Here is a 20,639-nt window from a genome sequence, read left to right as displayed (position 1 = left end):
AGCCATGCGGGCAGCCTTTCTGCCCAGCCCATGCGCCTTTCCCAACTCCAAGGGACGTGTGGGCCGGGCGGAGGCCTGCCTACACAGCCTTGCCGTTGAGGAGCCTCGTCCCCTGGGCAGACAGCTCCCCGCATGGCCTGGCCATCCATGGAGTGCCATGGCTGCCTGGCACTCACCCCCTGCAGAAACGAGAGGAGGGCTCCACATAGCCTGGCAGTCTGGGGAGCCTTTGCCACCAAGCCCTCGCCCCCTGCCGAGCTCGGTCCAGATCCATTGGTGTTTGGGTTCACAGTGCTCTCTGGATGGAGGTCAACTACAACTCCTTCAAATCAAGGTTAATTTCCCCTAAAGACCTTCAGTATTTTTTGCTGGCCATGGGGTTCTGTGTGCCAAGTTAAGTCCAATACCATGTTTGGAGGAACTCAACGTATTTTTCCCAAACTTCTCCAGTATTTTCTATTGATAATGGGAGTTCTGTATGCCAAGTTTGGTTCAATTCCATTGTTGATGGAGTTCAGAATGCTCTTTGATGGCAGGGGAACTATACATCCCAGTAACTGCAACTCCTAAATGTCAAGATCTGTTTCCCTCAAATTCCACCAGTGTTCAAATTTGGGCGTATTGAGTATTTGTGCCAAGTTGGGTCCAAATTCACAGTCGTTCACAGTGCTCTCCATTTGTAGGTGAACTACATCTCCTGTAAATCATTGTCATTTCCTCCAAGTCCCCTGCAGTATTTTCTGTTGATCATTGGGGTTCTGTGTGCCAAGTTTGTTCCAGGTCTATAATTTGTGGGGGTCTCATTGGTCTGTGGAAGTCAGAACTGAATCGGTTGAAGGTACTGCAAATCCCATCATCCACTATGCTTTAATTATGTTCAATTTCTAACAATGAAAATGCATCCTGCATATCACCTGTTTCCATTATGATTCATAAGAGTAGCAAAATTACCGTTATGAAATAGCGACGAAAATATGGTTGGGGGTCACCACAACGTGAGGAACTTCATTTAGGGGTCACGGCATTAGAAAGGTTGAGAACCACTGTTCTAAACTCTCAAGGCAGGAAGCCCAAATGGCGGGGACAGTCGGACTTTGTTTCACTTCCTCCCATTTTTCTAACCTCAAGTTCATCCTGTCACACTTTCTCGTCACGTTGAAATGCCGTTCATACAAAGCCAGAATATATATCTGCGTTTCTCCTCCGTGGTCTCTGTGAATCGCACCATTGGGTGTTCTCGCGCATGCGCAGAGCACTACAAACACATGCCGTTTTTAACAAGGGATACGTGGCATCCAAGGCCTTCCTGGACTTCATGACAATTTTTTTTTTGTCATGAAGAGCTCCCTCTATCAGCTCCAGCTCCTCATGCGGGGACATGAGAGAATCCTCCCACAAGCATGATAATACATAAAATCATCCAGGTGTCCCCTGGGCAACGTCCTTGCAGACGGCCAATTCTCTCACACCAGAAGCGACTTGCAGTTTCTCAGGTCACTCCTGACACGACAAAAAAAGGGGGGGGGGGTTAATCCACTGTGCCTAGGCAACTGTGCCATTAGTAATGGATGCTGGGAATTGTGATCGAGCGCACCACCTTGCCATGAAACGGAGCCTTTTTCTATAGGTGATCGGCTAAGACCCACAGCTTGGAAGCACTTGACATATGCATATTAATATTGTTTCTGTTTTAAATGTGTTGTACCTTGTCTCAACGCAGAAGTGAGTAACATACATATTTATTATTATTATAATCATCATAATGGATAACAAGGAGATTCCACCTGAACATGAAGTTGAATTTCCTGACTTTGAGAGCTGTTCAGCAGTGGAACTCTCTGCCCCAGAGTGTGCTGGAGGCTCCTTCTATGGACGCTTTTAAACAGAGGCTGGATGGCCATCTGTTGGGGGTGCTTTGAACGCAATTGTCCTGCTTCTTGGCAAAATGGGGTTGGACTGGAAGACCCACAAGGTCTCTTCCAACTCTAGGATTCGATCTTCAAACCCATCCTCAGAAGACGGTTTCTCAGAGAAAGGCTGCTGTGGGCCTCTCCCAGGAATGTGACCTTGTGAATTTGCAGGAGGTTTATTTATTTACTTACCATATTTCTATCCCGTCACTTCTCAACCCCTGAATGGGGACTCAGGACGGTTTACAATGGGCACCGTTACGATGCCACTACATAACAATTACTATAGTAAAACCACAATTCAACATAAGTCATAGTTAAAAACAATACATAAGCAATCATTAAAACCATAAGACAATCTCATCAGCCGTATCGCCGTTCCAGTCAATGTCCTTCCAAAGTGCTACTTGCATCTATTTCCCGAAAGCCTGGTCCCAAACTCCAGAAAGCCAGGAGGATGGGAGCTGATCTTACCTCAATCGGGAGTGTGTTCCATAGGCGGGGAGCCACCGCCGAGAAGGCCCTGTCTCTCACCCCCACCAGATGCATCTGTGCTGTTGACGGGAGCGAGAGCAGAGCTTCCCCGGATGATGTTAGATTACGAGATGGGATGTAGGGGCGGATGCGTCCGGACAAGTAAGCTGGGCCAGAACTATATAGAGATTTATAGGTCAAAATCAGCACTTTGAATTGGGCTCGGAAATGGACCGGCAGCCAGTGGAGCTGACATAACGGGGGGTGGGGGTGGTATGCTCCCTATATGTCGCCCCAGTTGCCGACCGTTGGACTAGCTGAACTTTCCGAACAGTCTTCAAAGGCAGCCCCATGTAGAGTGTGTTGCAGCACTCCATTCATGAGACATCTTGGGCTTCTCAGCAAGGCCTGGACTTGACTCAGGCCCAGAAAAACCCTCATCCCCATTGACATCACACACAGGTCCAGGAAACCCTTCATCCCCATTGACATCAGGCACACTCACAGGCCGAACTACAACAACAGTAGCTCAGAAAACAGGACGACGGGCCAGCCGAAAACAGTAAGGTTTTGGGGCGTTATGCACACCCTTCATGAGCTCCTGGTCCATAATAACCAGTGTTATTACTGCTCAACAGTTTTTATCTAACCAGGTAACCACTGTTCCAGTTTGAACCTTCCCTCTTCTCTTCCTCTCTGGGGCCGGGCGGTCATGGCATTGGGCCCGGCTTCTCTTTGTGGGTCTTTGCCAAGTCTCCGGGACTGGCACGGCCTTCCTCTTCCTCTTGAATGCGCTGCTGGTTTCATTCAGCTATATTTAAACTACGGCATCGATTGCTGCACTCGCCTGCATGCAGATGCTCAAGGGGCGATCGCGGTATTGGTGGGAAGTGGAGTCTCCGTGCACAAGCGATGCGTGAGGCTATTTTAATCACTGCGCGCACTGTCTGCGGTGATGGAGTCGGGCGGAGTATTTGAAGGAAGGAAGGCGCACACTCATTCATGCGCCGAAATATCTCTTTCACACAACACAACCTTACGCAAATGTTTGCCTGCTGTGAAGCAAAGAACCCTAGGCTCGGAAGGGGTCCCCAGTGGCCATCCAGCCCAACCTCCTTCTGTCTTAAAGACACCATCTGATCCCTCCCGACATGACCATGGATATGATAAGATGCACTATATTCTATAATAGATCTATCATAGGAACCTAGAGTTGGAAAAGACCCAAAGGGCCATCCAGCCCACCTTCTACAGTAAAGGCACCATCTGATCCCTCCTGACAGATGACCATCCAGCTATGGAGATGACAAGATGCACTATATTCTATAACAGATCTAACAAGATACTAGAGTTAGAAAAGACTCAAAGGGCCATCCAGCCCAACCTCCTTCTACTGTAAAGGAACCATCTGATCTCTCCTGACAGATGACCGTCCGGCTATGGAGATGACAAGATGCACTATATTCTATAACAGATCTATCATAGGATCCTTTCTTCTTCCTTTCCTTCATCTTCTTCTTTCCCACTTTCTTTCTCCTGGCCTTCCTTTATTCCTTTCTTGGCTTTGCTTTTCTTCCTTCTTATTTCCAGCCTTCTTCCCTTCATTCCGCTCTCTCTCTCCTTCTTTTTCCCTTCCCGATTTTCCTTTCCTTCCAGCCTTTCTCCTTCCCTCTTTCTTTCTCTCTTTCCTTTCCTTTCCTTCCCCTCTCTCTTTTTCCTCCCAGCTTCCTTTCTTTCCCTTCCTCTCTCGGTCTCTCTCTTTTTCTTCCTTCCCTTCCTTGTTCTCTCTCCTTTCCAGCCTTTCCTCTTTTTCCTTTCCTTCCAGCCTTTTTTCTTTTTTATTCTTTCCTCTTCCTCTCTCTCTCTCTTTCCTTCCTTCCTTCTTTTCCAGCCTTCTTTCCTTTTTTCTTCCTTCCACTCTCTCTTCTTTTCCCTTCCTATCTTTCCTTTCCTTCCAGCCTCCCTCATTCCTTCTTCCTTTCTTTCTTGCTCTCAGCCTTATTTCTTTCCTTCCCTTCCTCTCTTTTTCCTTCCAGCTTTCTTTCTCTTTCCTCCCTGCCTTCTTCCCTCTTTCCTTCCTTCCACTCCCTCTTTCTTTTCCCCTTCCTGCCTTTCTTTTGCTTCTTGTCTTCTTCCTTCCCTCTCTCTTTATCCTTTCTTTCCTTCCTCTCTTTTTCCTTCCAGCTTTATTTCCTTCCTTCCTTTCTTCCCTCTTTCTTTCCTTCCTGGCTCTCTCTTTTTCCTCCCTCCCTTTTCTATCCTTCTTTCTTTCCTCCCTTTCTTCTCCCTTCCATTCTCTCTCTTTTCCTTCCTTCTTCCTTCTCTTTCTTTCCTTCCTCTGTTTGTCCTTCCAGCCTTCTTTTATCCTTTCCTTCCTTCCTTTCTTCTCCCCTCTCTTTTTCCTTCCAGCATTCTTTCCTTCCCTTTCTTTTTCCTTTCCTTCCTTCTTTCTTTTCTTCTCCCCTTCCCTCTTTTCCTTCCAGAATTTTTCTTTTCTTCCTCTTCCTCTTTCCTTCCTTCTTCCCTTTCCTTTTCTTCCTTCCTTTCTTCTACCTTCCTTTCTCTCTTTTCCTTCCAGAATTTTTCTTTTCTTCCTCTTCCTCTTTCCTTCCTTCTTCCCTTCCCTTTTCTTCCTTTCTTTCTTCTCCCTTCCTTTCTCTCTTTTCCTTCCTTCTTCCTTCTCTTTCTTTCCTTCTTCTCTGTTTTTCCTTCCAACCTTTCTTTTCCTTCCTTCCTTCCTTCCTTCCTTCCTTCCTTCCTTCCTTCCTTCCTTCCCTCTCTCTTTCCCTTCCAGCCTGCTTCCTCCACCCACCCCTTAGGCCACGCCCCACAATGGGCGGAGCGAGCAAGAGTGACACTCCCTCCCTCCCTGCCCATCAGTCCTCCCCCGTGTGGGCGTGGCTTCCCCCTGTGGGCGTGGCCTCCCTCCCTCCCTCCTTCCTTGGGACCCAATCCCCCTGCAAGCCTGGTAAGCGGCGCCTTCTTCCTTTCTGTGTGGGGGGTGTTTCTGGCCTTCCTTCCTTCCTTCCGGCCCAAATGGGACGCCTCCCTTCCTCCCTCAGTCTCTCCCTCAGAATGGCGCTTGGGTTGTGGCTCCTCTTGTTGTGGTTGTTGTGGTTGTGAATGGCGGGCATGGCAAGCCCAAAGGCCTCAATGGCGCCTTTCCCTCAATGGCTTCTCCACCGCCGCCTTCTTTCCTCAATGGAGGGAGGGAAGGGAGGGGAAGGCCTCTCCTATCTGTGGGTTGGGTGGCCCTCTGCCGGGAGGGATCAGGTGGTGCTTCCTCTACCTCTCAATGGGCAGCATTGGGTGGCAGTGGGGTTCCCTCCCACATTTGGGATAGTGTTACTATTATTACTATACTTATTAGATGTTGCAATAATTTAAGCAGAGGCTGGGTGGCCATCTGTTGGGAGGGATCAGGTGGTGCCTTCCTCTATCTATCTCTTACTACTAGAATCATAGAGTTGGAAGAGACCTCATGGGCCATCCAGTCCAACCCCCTGCCAAGAAGCAGGAATGTTACATTCAAATCACCCCTGACAGATGGCCATTCAGCCTCTATTTACTATTCTTACTAAATGTAGTAATAATTTAAGCAGAGGGTGGGTGGCCATCTGTTGGGAGGGATCAGGTGGTGCCTTCCTCCGTCTATCTCTCAATCATCTCATACCTATGGACATAAAACTATGGCTGGATGTTCATCTGTTGGGAGGGATCAGGTGGTGCCTTCCTCTATCTATCTCTCAATCATCTCTCATACCTATGGACCTCTAACTACGGCTGGATGTCCATCTGTTGGGAGGGATCAGATGGTGCCTTCCTTTATGGCAGAAAGGGGTTGGACTGGATGTCCTTTGGAGTCCCTACTCTTGCCTATTATTATTATTATTATTATTATTATTATTTCAAGCAGAGGCTGGATGGCCCTCTGTCGGGAGAGATCAGATGGTGCCTTGGACTGCATGGCCGTAGGGATCCCTTCCAAATCTAGGATATTATTGTTGACCTAGAATGTTGTTGTTGTTGTTGTTATTTCAACCAGTCTGAATGGCCCTCTGTTGGGAGAGATCAGATGGTGCCTTGGACTGGATGTCAGTGGGGATCCCTTCCATTTTAGCATAGGAAGGGACTCCCAAGGTCATCCAGTCCAACCCCATTCCACCAATAAAGGAATATTGTTGTTGTTGTTATTATTATTATTATTATTATTATTTCAAGCAGAGGCTGGATGGCCCTCTGTCAGGAGGGACTGGATGACACTTTACTTTGTGGCTGAATGGGGTTGGACTGGATGTCCTTTGGAGTCCCTACTCTGGGCTATTATTATTATTATTTCAAGCAGAGTCTGAATGGCCCTCTGTCGGGAGAGATCAGATGCTGCCTTGGACTGTATGGCAGTGGGGATCTCTTCCAAATCTAGGATATTATTGTTATTATTATTATTAGTAGTAGTAGTATTTCAAGCAGAGCCTCTGTCGGGAGGGATTGGATGGCACTTTACTTTGTGGCTGAATGGGGTTGGACTGGATGTCCTTTGGAGTCCCTTCCTACACTAGGATTATTTCACTCAGAGGCTGGATGGCCCTCTGTCGGGAGGGAGCACATGGTGCTTTCCTTTATCATTTCTCATACCTATGGACATCTAACTATGGCTGGACGACCATCTGTTGGGAGTGATCAGATGGTGCCTTCCTATTTCAAGCAGAAGCTAGATGGCCCTCTGTTGGGAAGGATCGGATGGTGCCTTCCTTTATCTATCATCTCTCTCTCTCTCAATCATCTATCATACCTATGGATGACTAACTTTGGCTGGATGGCCTTCTGTTGGGAGTGATCAGATGGTGCCTTCCTTTATGGCTGAATGTTGTTGGACTGGGTGACAGTGGGGACTCCTTCCAAATTTGGAATATTATTATTATTATTAGTAATAGTAGTAGTAGTATTTCATGAATGGCCCTCTGTCGGGAGGGATCACATGGTGCCTTTCTTTATCTACCATCCCCTTCTCTCTCTCAATCATCCATCATATCTATCGACATCTAACTATGACTGGATGGCCATCTTTCGGGAGTGATCACATGGTGCCTTCCTTTATGGCTGAATGGGGTTGGGCTGGATGACCTTGGGAGTCCCTTCCTACTCCAGAATATTATTATTATTACTATTATTATTATTTCAAGCAGAAGTTAGATGGCCCTGAGTCGGGAGGTATTGAATGGTGCCTTCCTCTATCTATCTATCTATCTATCTATCTATCTATCTATCTATCTATCTATCTACTCTCTCCCTCTCTCTCTCTTTCTCCCAATCATCTATCATACCTATGGACATCTAACTGGCTGGATGGCCATCTGTTGGGAGGGATCGGCTAAATGGAGTTGGACTGGATGTACGTTAGAGTCCCTTCCTATACTAGGATTATTTCACGCAGAGACTGGATGGCCCTCTGTCGGGAGGGAGCATATGGTGTCTTCCTTTATCTACTCCCCCCCCCCAATCATATATCATACTTATGGAGATCTAACTATGGCTGGATGACCATCTGTCGGGAGGGATCAGATGTTGCCTTCCATTATGGCTAAGTGGGGTTGGGCTGTATGGCAGTGGGGATCCCTTCCAAACCTAGGATATTATTATTCGTAGTAGTAGTAGTATTTCACGCAGAGGCTGGACGGCCCTTTGTCAGGAGGGATTGGATGGTGCCTTTCTTTATGGCGGAAAGGGGTTGGGTGGGATGGCCTTTGAATGGGTCCCAAATCTAGAGTCCAGTGGTAGATATATTCAAGAATATAGTGCATCTATCATCTATATGTGTGGATGGCCATCTGTCGGGAGGGATCAGATGGTGTCTTGGCAGAATGGGCTTGGATCTATCTCTAGGATCCTATGATGAATTATATATAGAACATAGTGCATCTCTCATATCCATGGCTCAGTGGGTCTCTTCCAACTCTAGGATCCTGTGCATCTATTCATATCCATGGCTGGATGGCCATCTGTCGGGATGGATTTGATTGTGTCTTGGCAGAATGGGGTAGGACTGCATGGCCTTTGGAGGATCTCTTCCTTTGGAGGATCTCTTCCAACTCTAGGATCCTATGATAGAGATAGAATATAGCGCATCTATTAATCATGTTAGGATGGCCCTCTGTTGGGAGGGATCGGATGGTGTCTTGGCAGAACAGGGTCAGACTGCGTGGCCTTTGGAGGGATCTCTTCCCACTAGGATCCTATGATAGAGTTAGAATATAGTGCATCTATTAATCATGTTTGGATGCCCCTCTGTCTGGAGGGATCGGATGGTGTCTTGGCAGAATAGGGTCAGACTGCATGACCTTTGGAAGAATCTGTGATTATTATTATTATTATTATTGTATAAACAATAATTATGATATTATATTTCTATATAATATAATATATTGTTGTTGTTGTTGTTATTGTGTAAACAAAGCTAAGAGGGAAGTGTGTGTGTGTGTGTGTGGGGGGGGTTCTGCTGCCTCCCAGCATCCTCTGCCCTGGAAGCTGGGCCTGACCCACATCGCTTGCTGCTGCTGCTGATGCTGCGGAGAGGTTTCCTTCCCCATGTAAATCAATGGGGTTGGCTTCCTGCCGCCCTCCCTCCTTCCTCTGCAGCGTGAATGGCTTGCAGCAGTCACATGTCGCCGCCGCTGACACGGACTGACCAGGGCAGCTGGTGGGCAGCCTCTCCAGCCCATTGGGCCTCCCAGTTAGGAAGCCGCCGGCCAGCGATTGCATTCATGCGCGGCTTGCGCTCTTCCCAGTGGCTCCATGGTGCCCGCCGTATTGCTCCCATTGCAAGACACCATCCATGGTAAGGCGCATCTTAATTTCAGCAGCACATCACCTGCAAATAATAATAATAACTATTATTATTATTAATATTATTTAATTGTATTTATTATTATTGTATTTCTCCCATTGCAAGATGCCATTGATGGTAAGGCGCATCTTAATTTCAGCAGCACCATCACCTGCAAATAATAATAATAATAATAATAATTATTATTATTATTTAATTGTATTTATTATTATTATTGTATTTCTCCCATTGCAAGATGCCATCGATGGTAAGGCGCGTCTTAATGTCAGCAGCACCATTACCACCAAAAATACATCAGATGCACCTGCAAATAATAATAATAATGATAATAATAATAATAATAATAATAATATTTAATTGAATTTATTATTATTGTATTTCTCCCATTGCAAGATGCCATCAATGGTGATGGTAAGCACCATCACCATCAAAAATCAGATGCACCTGCAAATAATAATAATAATTATTATTATTATTAGTTATATTACTTAATTTTATTTATCATTATTGTATTCCTCCCATTGCAAGATGCCATCAGTAGTAAGGTGCGTCCTAATTTCAGCAGCACCATCACCACCAAAAATGTATCAGATGCACCTGCAAATAATAATAATAATAATAATAATAATAATAATAATTGTTATTAGTTATATTATTTAATTGTGTTCGTTTATCATTATTGTATTCCTCCCATTGCAAGATGCCATCAGTAGTAAGGTGCATCCTAATTTCAGCAGCACCATCACCACCAAAAATATATCAGATGCACCTGCAAATAGTAATAATAATAATAATAGTAGTAGTAATAATAATAATAATAATAATTGTTGGTTGTTATATTATTTAATTGTATTTATGATTATTGCATTTCTCCCATTGTAAGGCACATCTTAATTTCAGCAGCATCATTATCACCAAAAATACATCAGATGCACCTGCAAATAATAATAATAATAATAATAATAATAATAGTTATTAGTTATATTATTTAATTGTATATATTATTACTGTATTTCTTCCATTGCAAGTCGCCATCTATGGAAAGGCGCATCCTTATTTCAGCAGCACCATCACCACCAAAAATACATCAGATGCACCTGCAAATAGTAATGATAATAATAATAATAATAATTGTTATTAGTTATATTACTTAATTGTATTTATTATTATTGTATTCCTCCTATTGCAAGATGCCATCAATTACCATCAATGGAAAGGCACGTCCTTATTTCAGCAGCACCATCACCACCAAAAATACATCAGGTGCACCTGCAATCTATTATTATTATTATTATTATTATTAATCGTTATATTATTTAATAGTATTTATTACTCCTGTATTTCTTGCCTTGTAAGACGCCACCGATGGTGAGGTGCACCCTCATTCCACCAAACAAAATACATCAAGTACACCTGCTATTTATTGTTATTGTTATTAGTTATATTATTGAATTGTATTTATTATTATTGTATTTCTCCCATTGCAAGATGCCATTGATACTGAGGCGCACCCTCACTCCCGTACCACCAAACAAAATACATCAGGTGCACCTTCTATTTATTATTGTTATTGTTATTCCTTATATTATTTAATTGTATTTACTATTCCTGTATTTCTTCCATTGTAAGATGCCATCGATGGTAAGGTACATCCTCATTCCAGTACCACCACCATCACCCAAAATATGATGCACTGGCAATTTATTATTATTATTATTATTATTATTATTATTATTATTATTTTAGTGATGCAAAAGCACAGTATGTCACAGCAATCGAGATCTATATGCTGGATTTCGTATCAAAAAATCACAAGTCAGACACTTCCGAAGCGTCTAGGACTGTGTGATGTATTTTCGAATGATGCACGCAGATCCAAGTAGTAGTAGTAGTAGTAGTAGTTGTTGTTGTTGTTGTTATGTTATAGTATTTATTATGACTGCATTTCTTCCATTGCAAGACACCATCAATGATCAGGTGCACCTTCATTCCATTACTTCCGCCACCACAAAAAATACATCAAATGCACCTGCAAATTATTATTATTATTATTATTATTATTATTATTAGTTATATTACTTAAATTGTATTTATTATTGTATTTCTTCCATTGTACGATGCCATCAACAATCAGGTGCAGCCTCATTCCATTACTTCCGCCACCACAAAAAAATACATCAGATGCACCTGCAAATTATTATTATTATTATTATTATTAGTCATATTTTTAATTGTATTTATTATTATTGTATTTCTTCCATTGTACAATGCCATCAACGATCAGGTGCATCTTCATTCAAGTACCCACCACCACCACAAAAAACACATCAGATGGCACCTGCAAATTATTATTATTATTATTATTATTAATAAATTAATTAAATTAATTATTATTATTAATAATAGTTATATTATTTAATTGTATTTATTATTATTGTATTTCTTCCATTGTACGATGCCATCAACGATCAGGTGCACCCTCATTCCATTACTTCCGCCACCACAAAAAATACATCAGATGCACCTGCAAATTATTATTATTATTATTAGTCATATTATTTAATTGTATTTATTATTGTTGTATTTCTTCCATTGTACAATACCATCAACGATCAGGTGCATCTTCATTCAAGTACCCACCACCACCACAAAAAACACATCAGATGGCACCTGCAAATTATTATTATGATTATTATTAATAATAATAATAATAATAATAATAAATTAAATTAATTATTATTATTAATAATAGTTATATTATTTAATTGTATTTATTATTATTGTATTTCTTCCATTGTACGATGCCATCAACGATCAGGTTATTATTATTATTATTATTATTATTATTATTTATATTATATTTATTATATTTATTATTATTGTATTTCTTCCATTGTACAATGCCATCAACAATCAGGTGCATTCTCATTCCAGTACCCACCACCACTACAAAAAATACATTAGATGCACCTACAAATTACTATTATTATTATTATTATTATTAGTTATATTATTTAATTGTATTTATTATTATTGTATTTCTTCCATTGTACGATGCCATCAACGATCAGGTGCACCCTCATTCCACCACCAAAAATACATTAGATGCACCTGCAGTCTTTTATCAGGAATAGTAGTTGTATTTTATGTTACATTATTTAATTTATTTTTGTTTGTTATTAAATTAATACTTTATTATTTAATTTAATTATTTTATTTAATTATTAAATTAAATTAATGCAATGTATTATGCTATGTCACATGAAGCTTTTGGAGTAGAACGACCTCTTTCAAAGTAAGGGCCGCGCAATGAAACCATAAGGAACACTTTGGAACCAGGGGACGGTACACGATTTCAAGTGTGGTCACGCAGTATAATCCATTAGAATGGGAGACACCAAGGAATCCTCGGAAAACTATGGCAACGGCGGGGGGCCCTTCCTTGAGGAGAAAAGGCTCCGACAAAAGTCTCCCTTGGCTCCCAGCCTCCTCCTCCTCCTTTCTCTTCCTCCCTTTCATTCCCTCCAAACGCCTTTTTCGGGAGGCTGGCCATCCACTAAGAACCTCCAGTGAAAGAGACTGCACCAGAATCCCAGGCGGCATCTTATACTATTCCACTCTTGGATGGATGAACAACTCTCCGAAGTTGGACCAATTCGCCCTTGTTGTTATCGTTGTTTATCCATTCGGTCGCTTCCACTTCTTGGTGATCTCCTAGACCATCCCAGGGCAGAGCTCCCTCTCAACCGTGGCCACCCCCAGCTCCACCGAGGATGCCATCCATCCCTCCACCTTGCCCTTGGTTGGCCCCTCTTCCTTTTTCCTTCTCTTTTCATCAGCATCATTGTCTTCTCCGTGCTTTCCTGTCTTCTCTTTCTGTTACCAAAGGACCCAGAGCTCCCTCTCAGCCGTGGCCACCCCCAGCTCCACCGAGGATGCCATCCATCCCTCCACCTTGCCCTTGGTTGGCCCCTCTTCCTTTTTCCTTCTCTTTTCATCAGCATCATTGTCTTCTCCGTGCTTTCCTGTCTTCTCTTTCTGTTACCAAAGGACCCAGAGCTCCCTGTCAACCGTGGCCACCCCCAGCTCCTTCAAGGTCAAGGATGACATCCCTCCACCTTGCCCTTGGTTGGCCCCTCTTCCTTTTTCCTTCCCTTTTCCCCAGCATCATTGTCTTCGCCAAGCTTTCCTGTCTTCTCTTTCTGTTACCAAAGGAGCTCCCTGTCAACTGTAGCCACCCCCAGCTCCTTCAAGGTTAAGGATGACATCCATCCACCTTGCCCTTGGTTGGCCCCTCTTTCTTTTTCCTTCCCTTTTCCTCAGTATCATTGTCTTCTCCGTGCTTTCCTGTTTTCTCATTCTGTGACCCAAGGACCCAGCACAGGTCAGAGCTCCTCTTCCTTTTTCCCTCCCTTTCCTCAGCATCATTGTCTTCTCCGAGCTCCCTGTCAATTGTGGCCACCCCCAGCTCCTTCAAGGTCAAGGATGACATCCCTCCACCTTGTCCTTGGTTGGCCCCTCTTCCTTTTTCCTTCCCTTTTCCCCAGCATCATTGTCTTCGCCAAGCTTTCCTGTCTTCTCTTTCTGTTACCAAAGGAGCTCCCTGTCAACCGTGGCCACCCCCAGCTCCTTCAAGGTCAAGGATGACATCCATCCACCTTGCCCTTGGTTGGCCCCTCTTTCTTTTTCCTTCCCTTTTCCTCAGTATCATTGTCTTCTCCGTGCTTTCCTGTTTTCTCATTCTGTGACCCAAGGACCCAGCACAGGTCAGAGCTCCTCTTCCTTTTTCCCTCCCTTTCCTCAGCATCATTGTCTTCTCCGAGCTCCCTGTCAATTGTGGCCACCCCCAGCTCCTTCAAGGTCAAGGATGACATCCCTCCACCTTGTCCTTGGTTGGCCCCTCTTCCTTTTTCCTTCCCCTTTCCCCAGCATCATTGTCTTCGCCAAGCTTTCCTGTCTTCTCTTTCTGTTACCAAAGGAGCTCCCTGTCAACCGTGGCCACCCCCAGCTCCTTCAAGGTCAAGGATGACATCCATCCACCTTGCCCTTAGTTGGCCCCTCTTCCTTTTTTCTTCCCTTATCCTCAGCATCATTGACTTCTCTGAGATGTCCTGTCTTCTCATTCTGTGACTAAAGGACCCAGCCCAGGTCAGATCTCCTTATCAACCGTGGCCACCCCCAGCTCCTTCAAGGTTAAGGATGACATACATCCACCTTGGTTGGCCCCTCATCCTTTTCCCTTCCCTTTTCCCCAGCATAATTGTCTTCTCCGAGCTTTCCTGTCTTCTCATTCAGTGACCAAAGGACCCAGCCCAGGTCAGAGCTCCCTATCAACTGTGGCCACCCCCAGCTCCTTTGAAGATGCCATCCATCGGCCTCTCTTCCTTTTTCCTTCCTTTTCCCCCAGCATCATTGTCTTCTCCGAGCTTTCCTATCTTCTCAGGAAGGTCTGACCCAGCTCAGGTCAGACCTCCCTGTCAACTGTGGCCACCCACAGCTCCTTCAAGGTCAAGGATGACATCCATCCACCTTGCCCTTGGTTGACCCCTCTTTCTTTTCCCTTCCCTTTTCCCCAGCATAACTGTCTTCTCCGAGCTTTCTTGTCTTCTCATGATGTGACCAAAGGACTTCATCGTTGCCTCTAATACCCTTCTCTCCAGTGAACAGCCGGGCATTATTTTCTGGAGGATGGACTGGTTGGATCTTCTCGCGGTCCAAGGCACTCTCAGCATTTTCCTCCAACACCACAGTTCAAAAGCATCTATCTTCCATTGCTCAGCCTTCCTTATGGTCCAGCTCTTGCACCTATAGCTTACTATGAAGAATACAGTGTTCCCTCGCTACTTCTTTTTTCCTCAGATCCTCCTCCCTTTCAGCCATCCAAGTGGTATCATCTGCATATGTTTCTTCCAGCCATTTTAACTCTCAGCCTTCATTCGTCAAGCCCTGCATGTCGCATGATGTGTTGTATAGGCGAGAGTAGACAGTGCTTTCCCCTTCCCTATTTTCTAATGGTGTACGAACCCACACGATCTCTTCGATCATATCTGGAGAGGCCCTGCTTGCGTTCCCACCTCCTTCGCAGGCATGATTGGTGGGGACGAGGGAGAGGGCCTTCTCGGTGGTGGCCCCCCGACTCTGGAACTCACTTCCCAAGGACGTCAGGCATGCCCCAACTGGCAGTCTCTAGGAGGAGCCTGAAAACGTGGCTGTTCCAGTGTGCCTTCCCAGAATAAAGAAAATTCCCAGCAATATGCTCTCAGAATTCACTTTACTACTGGTTTAGGATTGACTGCGTTTCCTCATCTCTTTGAAAACCCTATACCGGTTATATCCGACCTTGTTCATGCCCAGTGTTTATTTTTTAATTTTTGTACCGTTACATTTGGCCCGGCCATAGGTTTTTAAATCTCTGTGTGTTACTGTTTATTGCTTATTGTTTATATGTGATTTATATCAATTGCATTGTATTTTTTTGTTTTGTTTATTGCTTTTGTTTATTGATGTACTGTTGGGCTTGGCCTCGTGTAAGCCACTCCGAGTCCCTTGGGGAGATGGTGGCGGGGTATAAATAAAGTATTATTGTTATATTATTATTATTTCCGCTACTTTGGCAGCCACCTCTCCACAAAAGTCAACATTGACACTGAAATACAACACCGCCTGAGCTCTGCGAGTGCAGCTTTTTTCCGAATGAAGCAGAGAGTGTTTGAGGGCCGAGACATCCGTAGGGAGACCAAAGTGCTTGTTTATAAAGCAATTGTCCTCCCAACCCTGCGAGACGTGGACTGTCTATAGACGTCACATGCAACTCCTGGAATGATTCCATCAGCGCTGCCTCTGAAAAATCCTGCAAATCTCTTTGCTTCTTTCAGCATGTTGACATTTGTCTGCCTGTCTAGGCAGATAAATGTCAGCATGCTGAAAGAAGCAAAGACCACCAGCATTGAAGCGATGCTCCTCTGCTATCAACTCAGCTGGACCAGCCACGTTGTCCGGATGCCCGACCACCATCTCCCCAAGCAGTTGCTCTACTCCAAACTCAAGAACGGAAAACACAATGTTGGTGGGCAGGAAAAGAGATTGAAAGATGGGCTCAAAGCCAACCACAATTCAAGAGAGATATTGACTAGCTGTAATGTGTCCAGAGGAGGGCGACTAAAATGATCAAGGGTCTGGAGAACAAGCCCTATGAGGAGCGGCTTAAGGAGCTGGGCATGTTTAGCCTGAAGAAGAGAAGGCTGAGAGGAGACATGATAGCCATGGATAAATATGTGAGATGAAGCCACAGGGAGGAGGGAGCAAGCTTGTTTTCTGCTTCAAACTACAAGAGAGGAGATTCCATCTGAACACGAGGAAGAACTTCCTGACTGTGAGAGCTGTTCATCAGTGGAACTCTCTGCCCCGGAGTATGGTGGAGGCTCCTTCTTTGGAAGCTTTTAAACAGAGGCTGGATGGTCATCTGTCAGGGGTGATTTGAATGCAATATTCCTGCTTCTTGGCAAGGGGTTGGACTGGATGGCCCATGAGGTCTCTTCCGACTCTTTGGTTCTATGATTCTATAATGTGGGCAGGAGAAGAAAGATGGGCTCAAAGCCAACCTTAAAAACTGTGGCATAGACACTGAGAACTGGGCCTTGAGCGCTCCAGCTGGAGGTCAGCTGTGACCAGCAGTGCTATAGATTTTGAAAAGGGCGAAAGAGAGACGTAATGTTGGTGGGCAGGAAAAGAGGTTTCAAGATGGGCTCAAAGCCAACCTAAAAAACTGTGGCATAGATACTGAGAACTGGGAAGCCTTGAGCACTCCGGCTGGAGGTCAGCTGTGACCAGCAGTGCTGTAGAATTTGAAGAGGCACGAATGGAGGGCGAAAGAGAGAAACGTGCCAAGAGGAAGGAGCATCAACCCAACCCCGACTGGGACCGCCTTCCACCTGGAAACAAATGCCCTCACTACAGGAGAACATGCAGGTCAAGAATAGGGCTCCACAGTCACCTACGGACCCACCACCAATACACTGATCCTGGAAGACTGTCCTACTCAGACAACGAGGGATCGCCTAAGTAAGTAAGTAAGTAAGTGGTGGTAGGTGGGTGTGTATCCCAGCCATCGCTCCCAAATCAACCCTTCAAGGGTGAGAATTCGTCCGCCTGCTTCTCAAAGGAGAAGCCAGTGAAGAATGGGAAGAGAGGCTGCTCCTCCGTGGGCAAGGCAGGAAGAAGGGCTGATCTCCAAAGCCTTGCGACCAGGTCAGCTCTGGGTGCCTCGCCTGACGGAGAATCAACCTGACAAGGAAGAGTTCAGCTGTCGGGATCGTTTAGTGCCGGATGCAAACGGAGAAGGAGGAGGAGGAGGAGGAGAGCGGTAGGCAGAGGACGCTCGGAGCCAGCTTTGGCTCGGCACCAGCGAGCACAAATCGGTCGTCCCCGAGTTGTAAACATCCGGCTTACATCCGGGCTGTGGCGCAGCTAGTTAGTAGCCAGCTGCTTAAATAACTACTGGTCCGAAGCCAGCCCGGGCTGGAGTGAGCTCCCCACCATTAATAGTCTAGCTTGCTGTTGACCTATGCAGCCCAAAAGACAGTTGCATCTGTCAAGTAGGAAATTTAGGTATCACTTTTAAGCAGGGAGGCTTATTTAACTAATTTACGACGCCATAAAACTTTCCAGCAGTGTGCAGAAGAATGAGGAAGAACTCCATCAAAGGACCCGGTGTCACAAGTGGACAGTGAAGCAACAACTCCCCCTGTAGTCGGAATTGTGCATACCCTCATGAAGCTGGAAAGCTGGGATGTTCAATTGCCTCTGTATCTGTCTATATATGTTGTGTGTCAATGGCATTGAATGTTTGCCATGTATATGCGCATTATAATCCGCCCCGAGTCCCCTGCAGGGTGAGAAAGGTGGGATATAAATACTGTCAATAAATAGAAGGTCGGCTGCTGTCTTCACCTTGTTGCCTGGTTTTTTACTCGTGTTCTACTTTGAAATGGTCATATGACTGATCAAATAAATAAAAATTATTATTATTATTATTATTATTATTATTATTATTATTATTATTATACTGTAAATAAATACGTTTTTGCAAGTGACCTCTTTGATGACCTAGTGACTCTTTGACACACAGTGGAGCCTTCTGTGTCCGGGTGGCATTCATTAGTCACTGCTGTGATGCTGGTAGCCACATTTTGTTCTTTTTCATTTACAGGAAAGGAGATTCTACCTGAACATTAGAAAGAACTTCCTAACTGTGAGAGATGTTCAGCAGTGGAACTCTCTGCTTGGAATGTGGTGGAGGCTCCTTCTTTGGAGGCTTTGAATCAGAGGCTGGATGGCCATCTGTTGGAGGTGCTTTGAATGCGATTGTCCTGCTTCTTGGCGGAATGGGGTCGGACTGGATGGCCCAGGAGGTCTCTTCCAATTCTCGGGTTCTAGGATTCATTGTTTCTTTCTGCTGATACTCTCCACATGCTTGTGGATTTCATTGGGTTCTCTGTGCAATCTGACAAAGTGGTTTGTCTTAGCAGTCCAAAATTTTGGTGTTTTCAAATAATATTCTGTGCTCTGCTGATGCTGATTTTTCTGGTTGAAGTGTCTTTTGTGGACATTCCACGGGTGTATGTATGTGTGTCCGAAAGTGTGTATTTTCCCTTCCTCTCCCCCCTCTTTTCTTTCCCTTTTGCTTCTTCTCCTTCCTTCCTTCTCTTCCTCTTCCCTTCCTTCTGCTTTTCTTTCCCTTTTGTTTTCTCTCCTTCCTTCCTTCTCATCTTCCTCTTCCCTTCCTCCCCCCTTTTCTTTCCCTTCCCCTTTCTCTCCTTCCTTCCTTCTCTACCTGTTCTTGGACTGCAACTCCCAGCAGGCCTCCTCATCAATTTTATCAACCTACCTACCTACCTACCTCTCTCTAATTTCTCTATCAGGAGGATTGCTGGGAGTTGCAGCCATAGAATCGTAGAATCAAAGAGTTGGAAGAGACCTCATGGGCCATCATCCAGTCCAACCCCCTGCCAAGAAGCAGGCATATTGCATTCAAATCACCCCTGACAGATGGCCATCCAGCCTCTGCTTAAAAGCTTCCAAAGAAGGAGCCTCCACCACACACCAAGGCAGAGAGTTCCCCTCTGAACGGCTCTCACAGTCAGGAAGTTCTTCCTCATGTTCAGATGGAATCTCCTCTCTTGTAGTTTGAAGCCATTGCTCCGCGTCCTAGTCTCCAAGGAAGCAGAAAACAAGCTTGCTCCCTCCTCCCTGTGGCTTCCTCTCACATATTTATACATGGCTATCATATCCCCTCTCAGCCTTCTCTTCTTCAGGCTAAACATGCCCAGCTCCTTAAGCCGCTCCTCATAGTGCTTGTTCTCCAGACCCTTGATCATTTTAGTCACCCTCCTCTGGACACATTCCAGCTTGTCAATCTTTCTCTTGAATTGTGGTGCCCAGAATTGGACACAATATTCCAGGTGTGGTCTAACCAAAGCGGAATAGAGCATGGGGAGCATGACTTCTCTGGATCTAGGCACTAGGCTCCTATTGATGCAGGAATAGGAAATTGGAAATATGCAGGGATTGGGATACTGTTAAAGAAATCCAAGAAGGGCCTGGTCTAGGGGATGCTGGGAGCTGTAGTCCAGAAGAGAGTGTGGATATGCTATTGTGTGTTTTGTTTCTAGGGTGAGTCATTTTGCGCATGCGTTGTAGCTTTTTCTTTTTTTCCTTTTTTGGCTTTTTAAGTCCCTTCCGCTGTGTTTTTCAGTGTTTTTATGAGTGATGGTCACTTGTTGGCTTGATTGGTGTGTTGTGTCCAAATTTGGTGTCCATTCGTCCGGTGTTTTTTGAGTTATGTTAATCCCACGAACGAACATTGCATTTTTATTTATATAGATAGATACTAGCTGTCCCCTTCCGTGCGTTGCTGTGGCCCAGTCTGTGTATATGTGTTTTCTGTGTGTGTATATTTGTGTATATATGTGTTTGCATATATATATGTGGTTTTGGGCATGTGTTGTAATTTTTGTTTTTTGGCTTTTAAGTCCCTTCTTCGGTGTTTTTCACTATTTTTATGAGTTACTAGCCATCCCCTGCCATACATTGCTGCGTATGTGTTTTGTGTGTGTATATATTTGTGTATATGCGAGTTTGCACATATCTATGTATCTATCTATCTATCTATCTATCTATCTATCTATACACACAGTCTCTCCTGCTGTGTTTTTCAGTATTTTTATGAGTGATGGTCACTCGTTGGCCTCATACATTACTTGTGTCCAAATTTGGTGTCAATTCGGCCAATGGTTTTTGAGTTATGTTTATCCCGCAAACGAACATTACATTTTTATTTGTATATATATATAGACACACACACACACACATATACCTACTCCAGCTGCTTGACTACCATCCGATCTTTGGAG

At 44.6% G+C, this 20,639-nt stretch overlaps 1 protein-coding gene across 3 annotated transcripts in view; it reads left to right on the top strand.

Annotated features, from left to right (window-relative positions):
- The first annotated feature begins 5,299 nt into the window (after positions 1–5,299).
- Positions 5,300–20,639, top strand: part of SH2B2 (SH2B adaptor protein 2) — a 38,464-nt gene continuing 23,124 nt past the window's right edge. The window contains exons 1-2 of one of the 3 annotated variants that reach the window (XM_067472037.1): positions 5,300–5,352; positions 9,021–9,219. In XM_067472037.1, coding sequence (XP_067328138.1) covers positions 9,217–9,219 — 3 coding nt within the window. In that variant the 5' untranslated portion in view covers positions 5,300–5,352; positions 9,021–9,216. Of the gene's footprint in view, positions 5,353–8,889; positions 9,220–20,639 lie in introns of those variants that run through there. The other 2 variants (XM_067472038.1, XM_060756993.2) reach the window with 2 other exon arrangements.

Source organism: Anolis sagrei, chromosome 11, assembly GCF_037176765.1.
Source record: "Anolis sagrei isolate rAnoSag1 chromosome 11, rAnoSag1.mat, whole genome shotgun sequence".
NCBI classification, from domain to species: Eukaryota; Metazoa; Chordata; class Lepidosauria; order Squamata; family Dactyloidae; genus Anolis; species Anolis sagrei.
The sequence above is the reverse complement of the archived record's forward strand: the minus strand, read 5'-3'. Positions and strand labels throughout refer to the sequence as shown.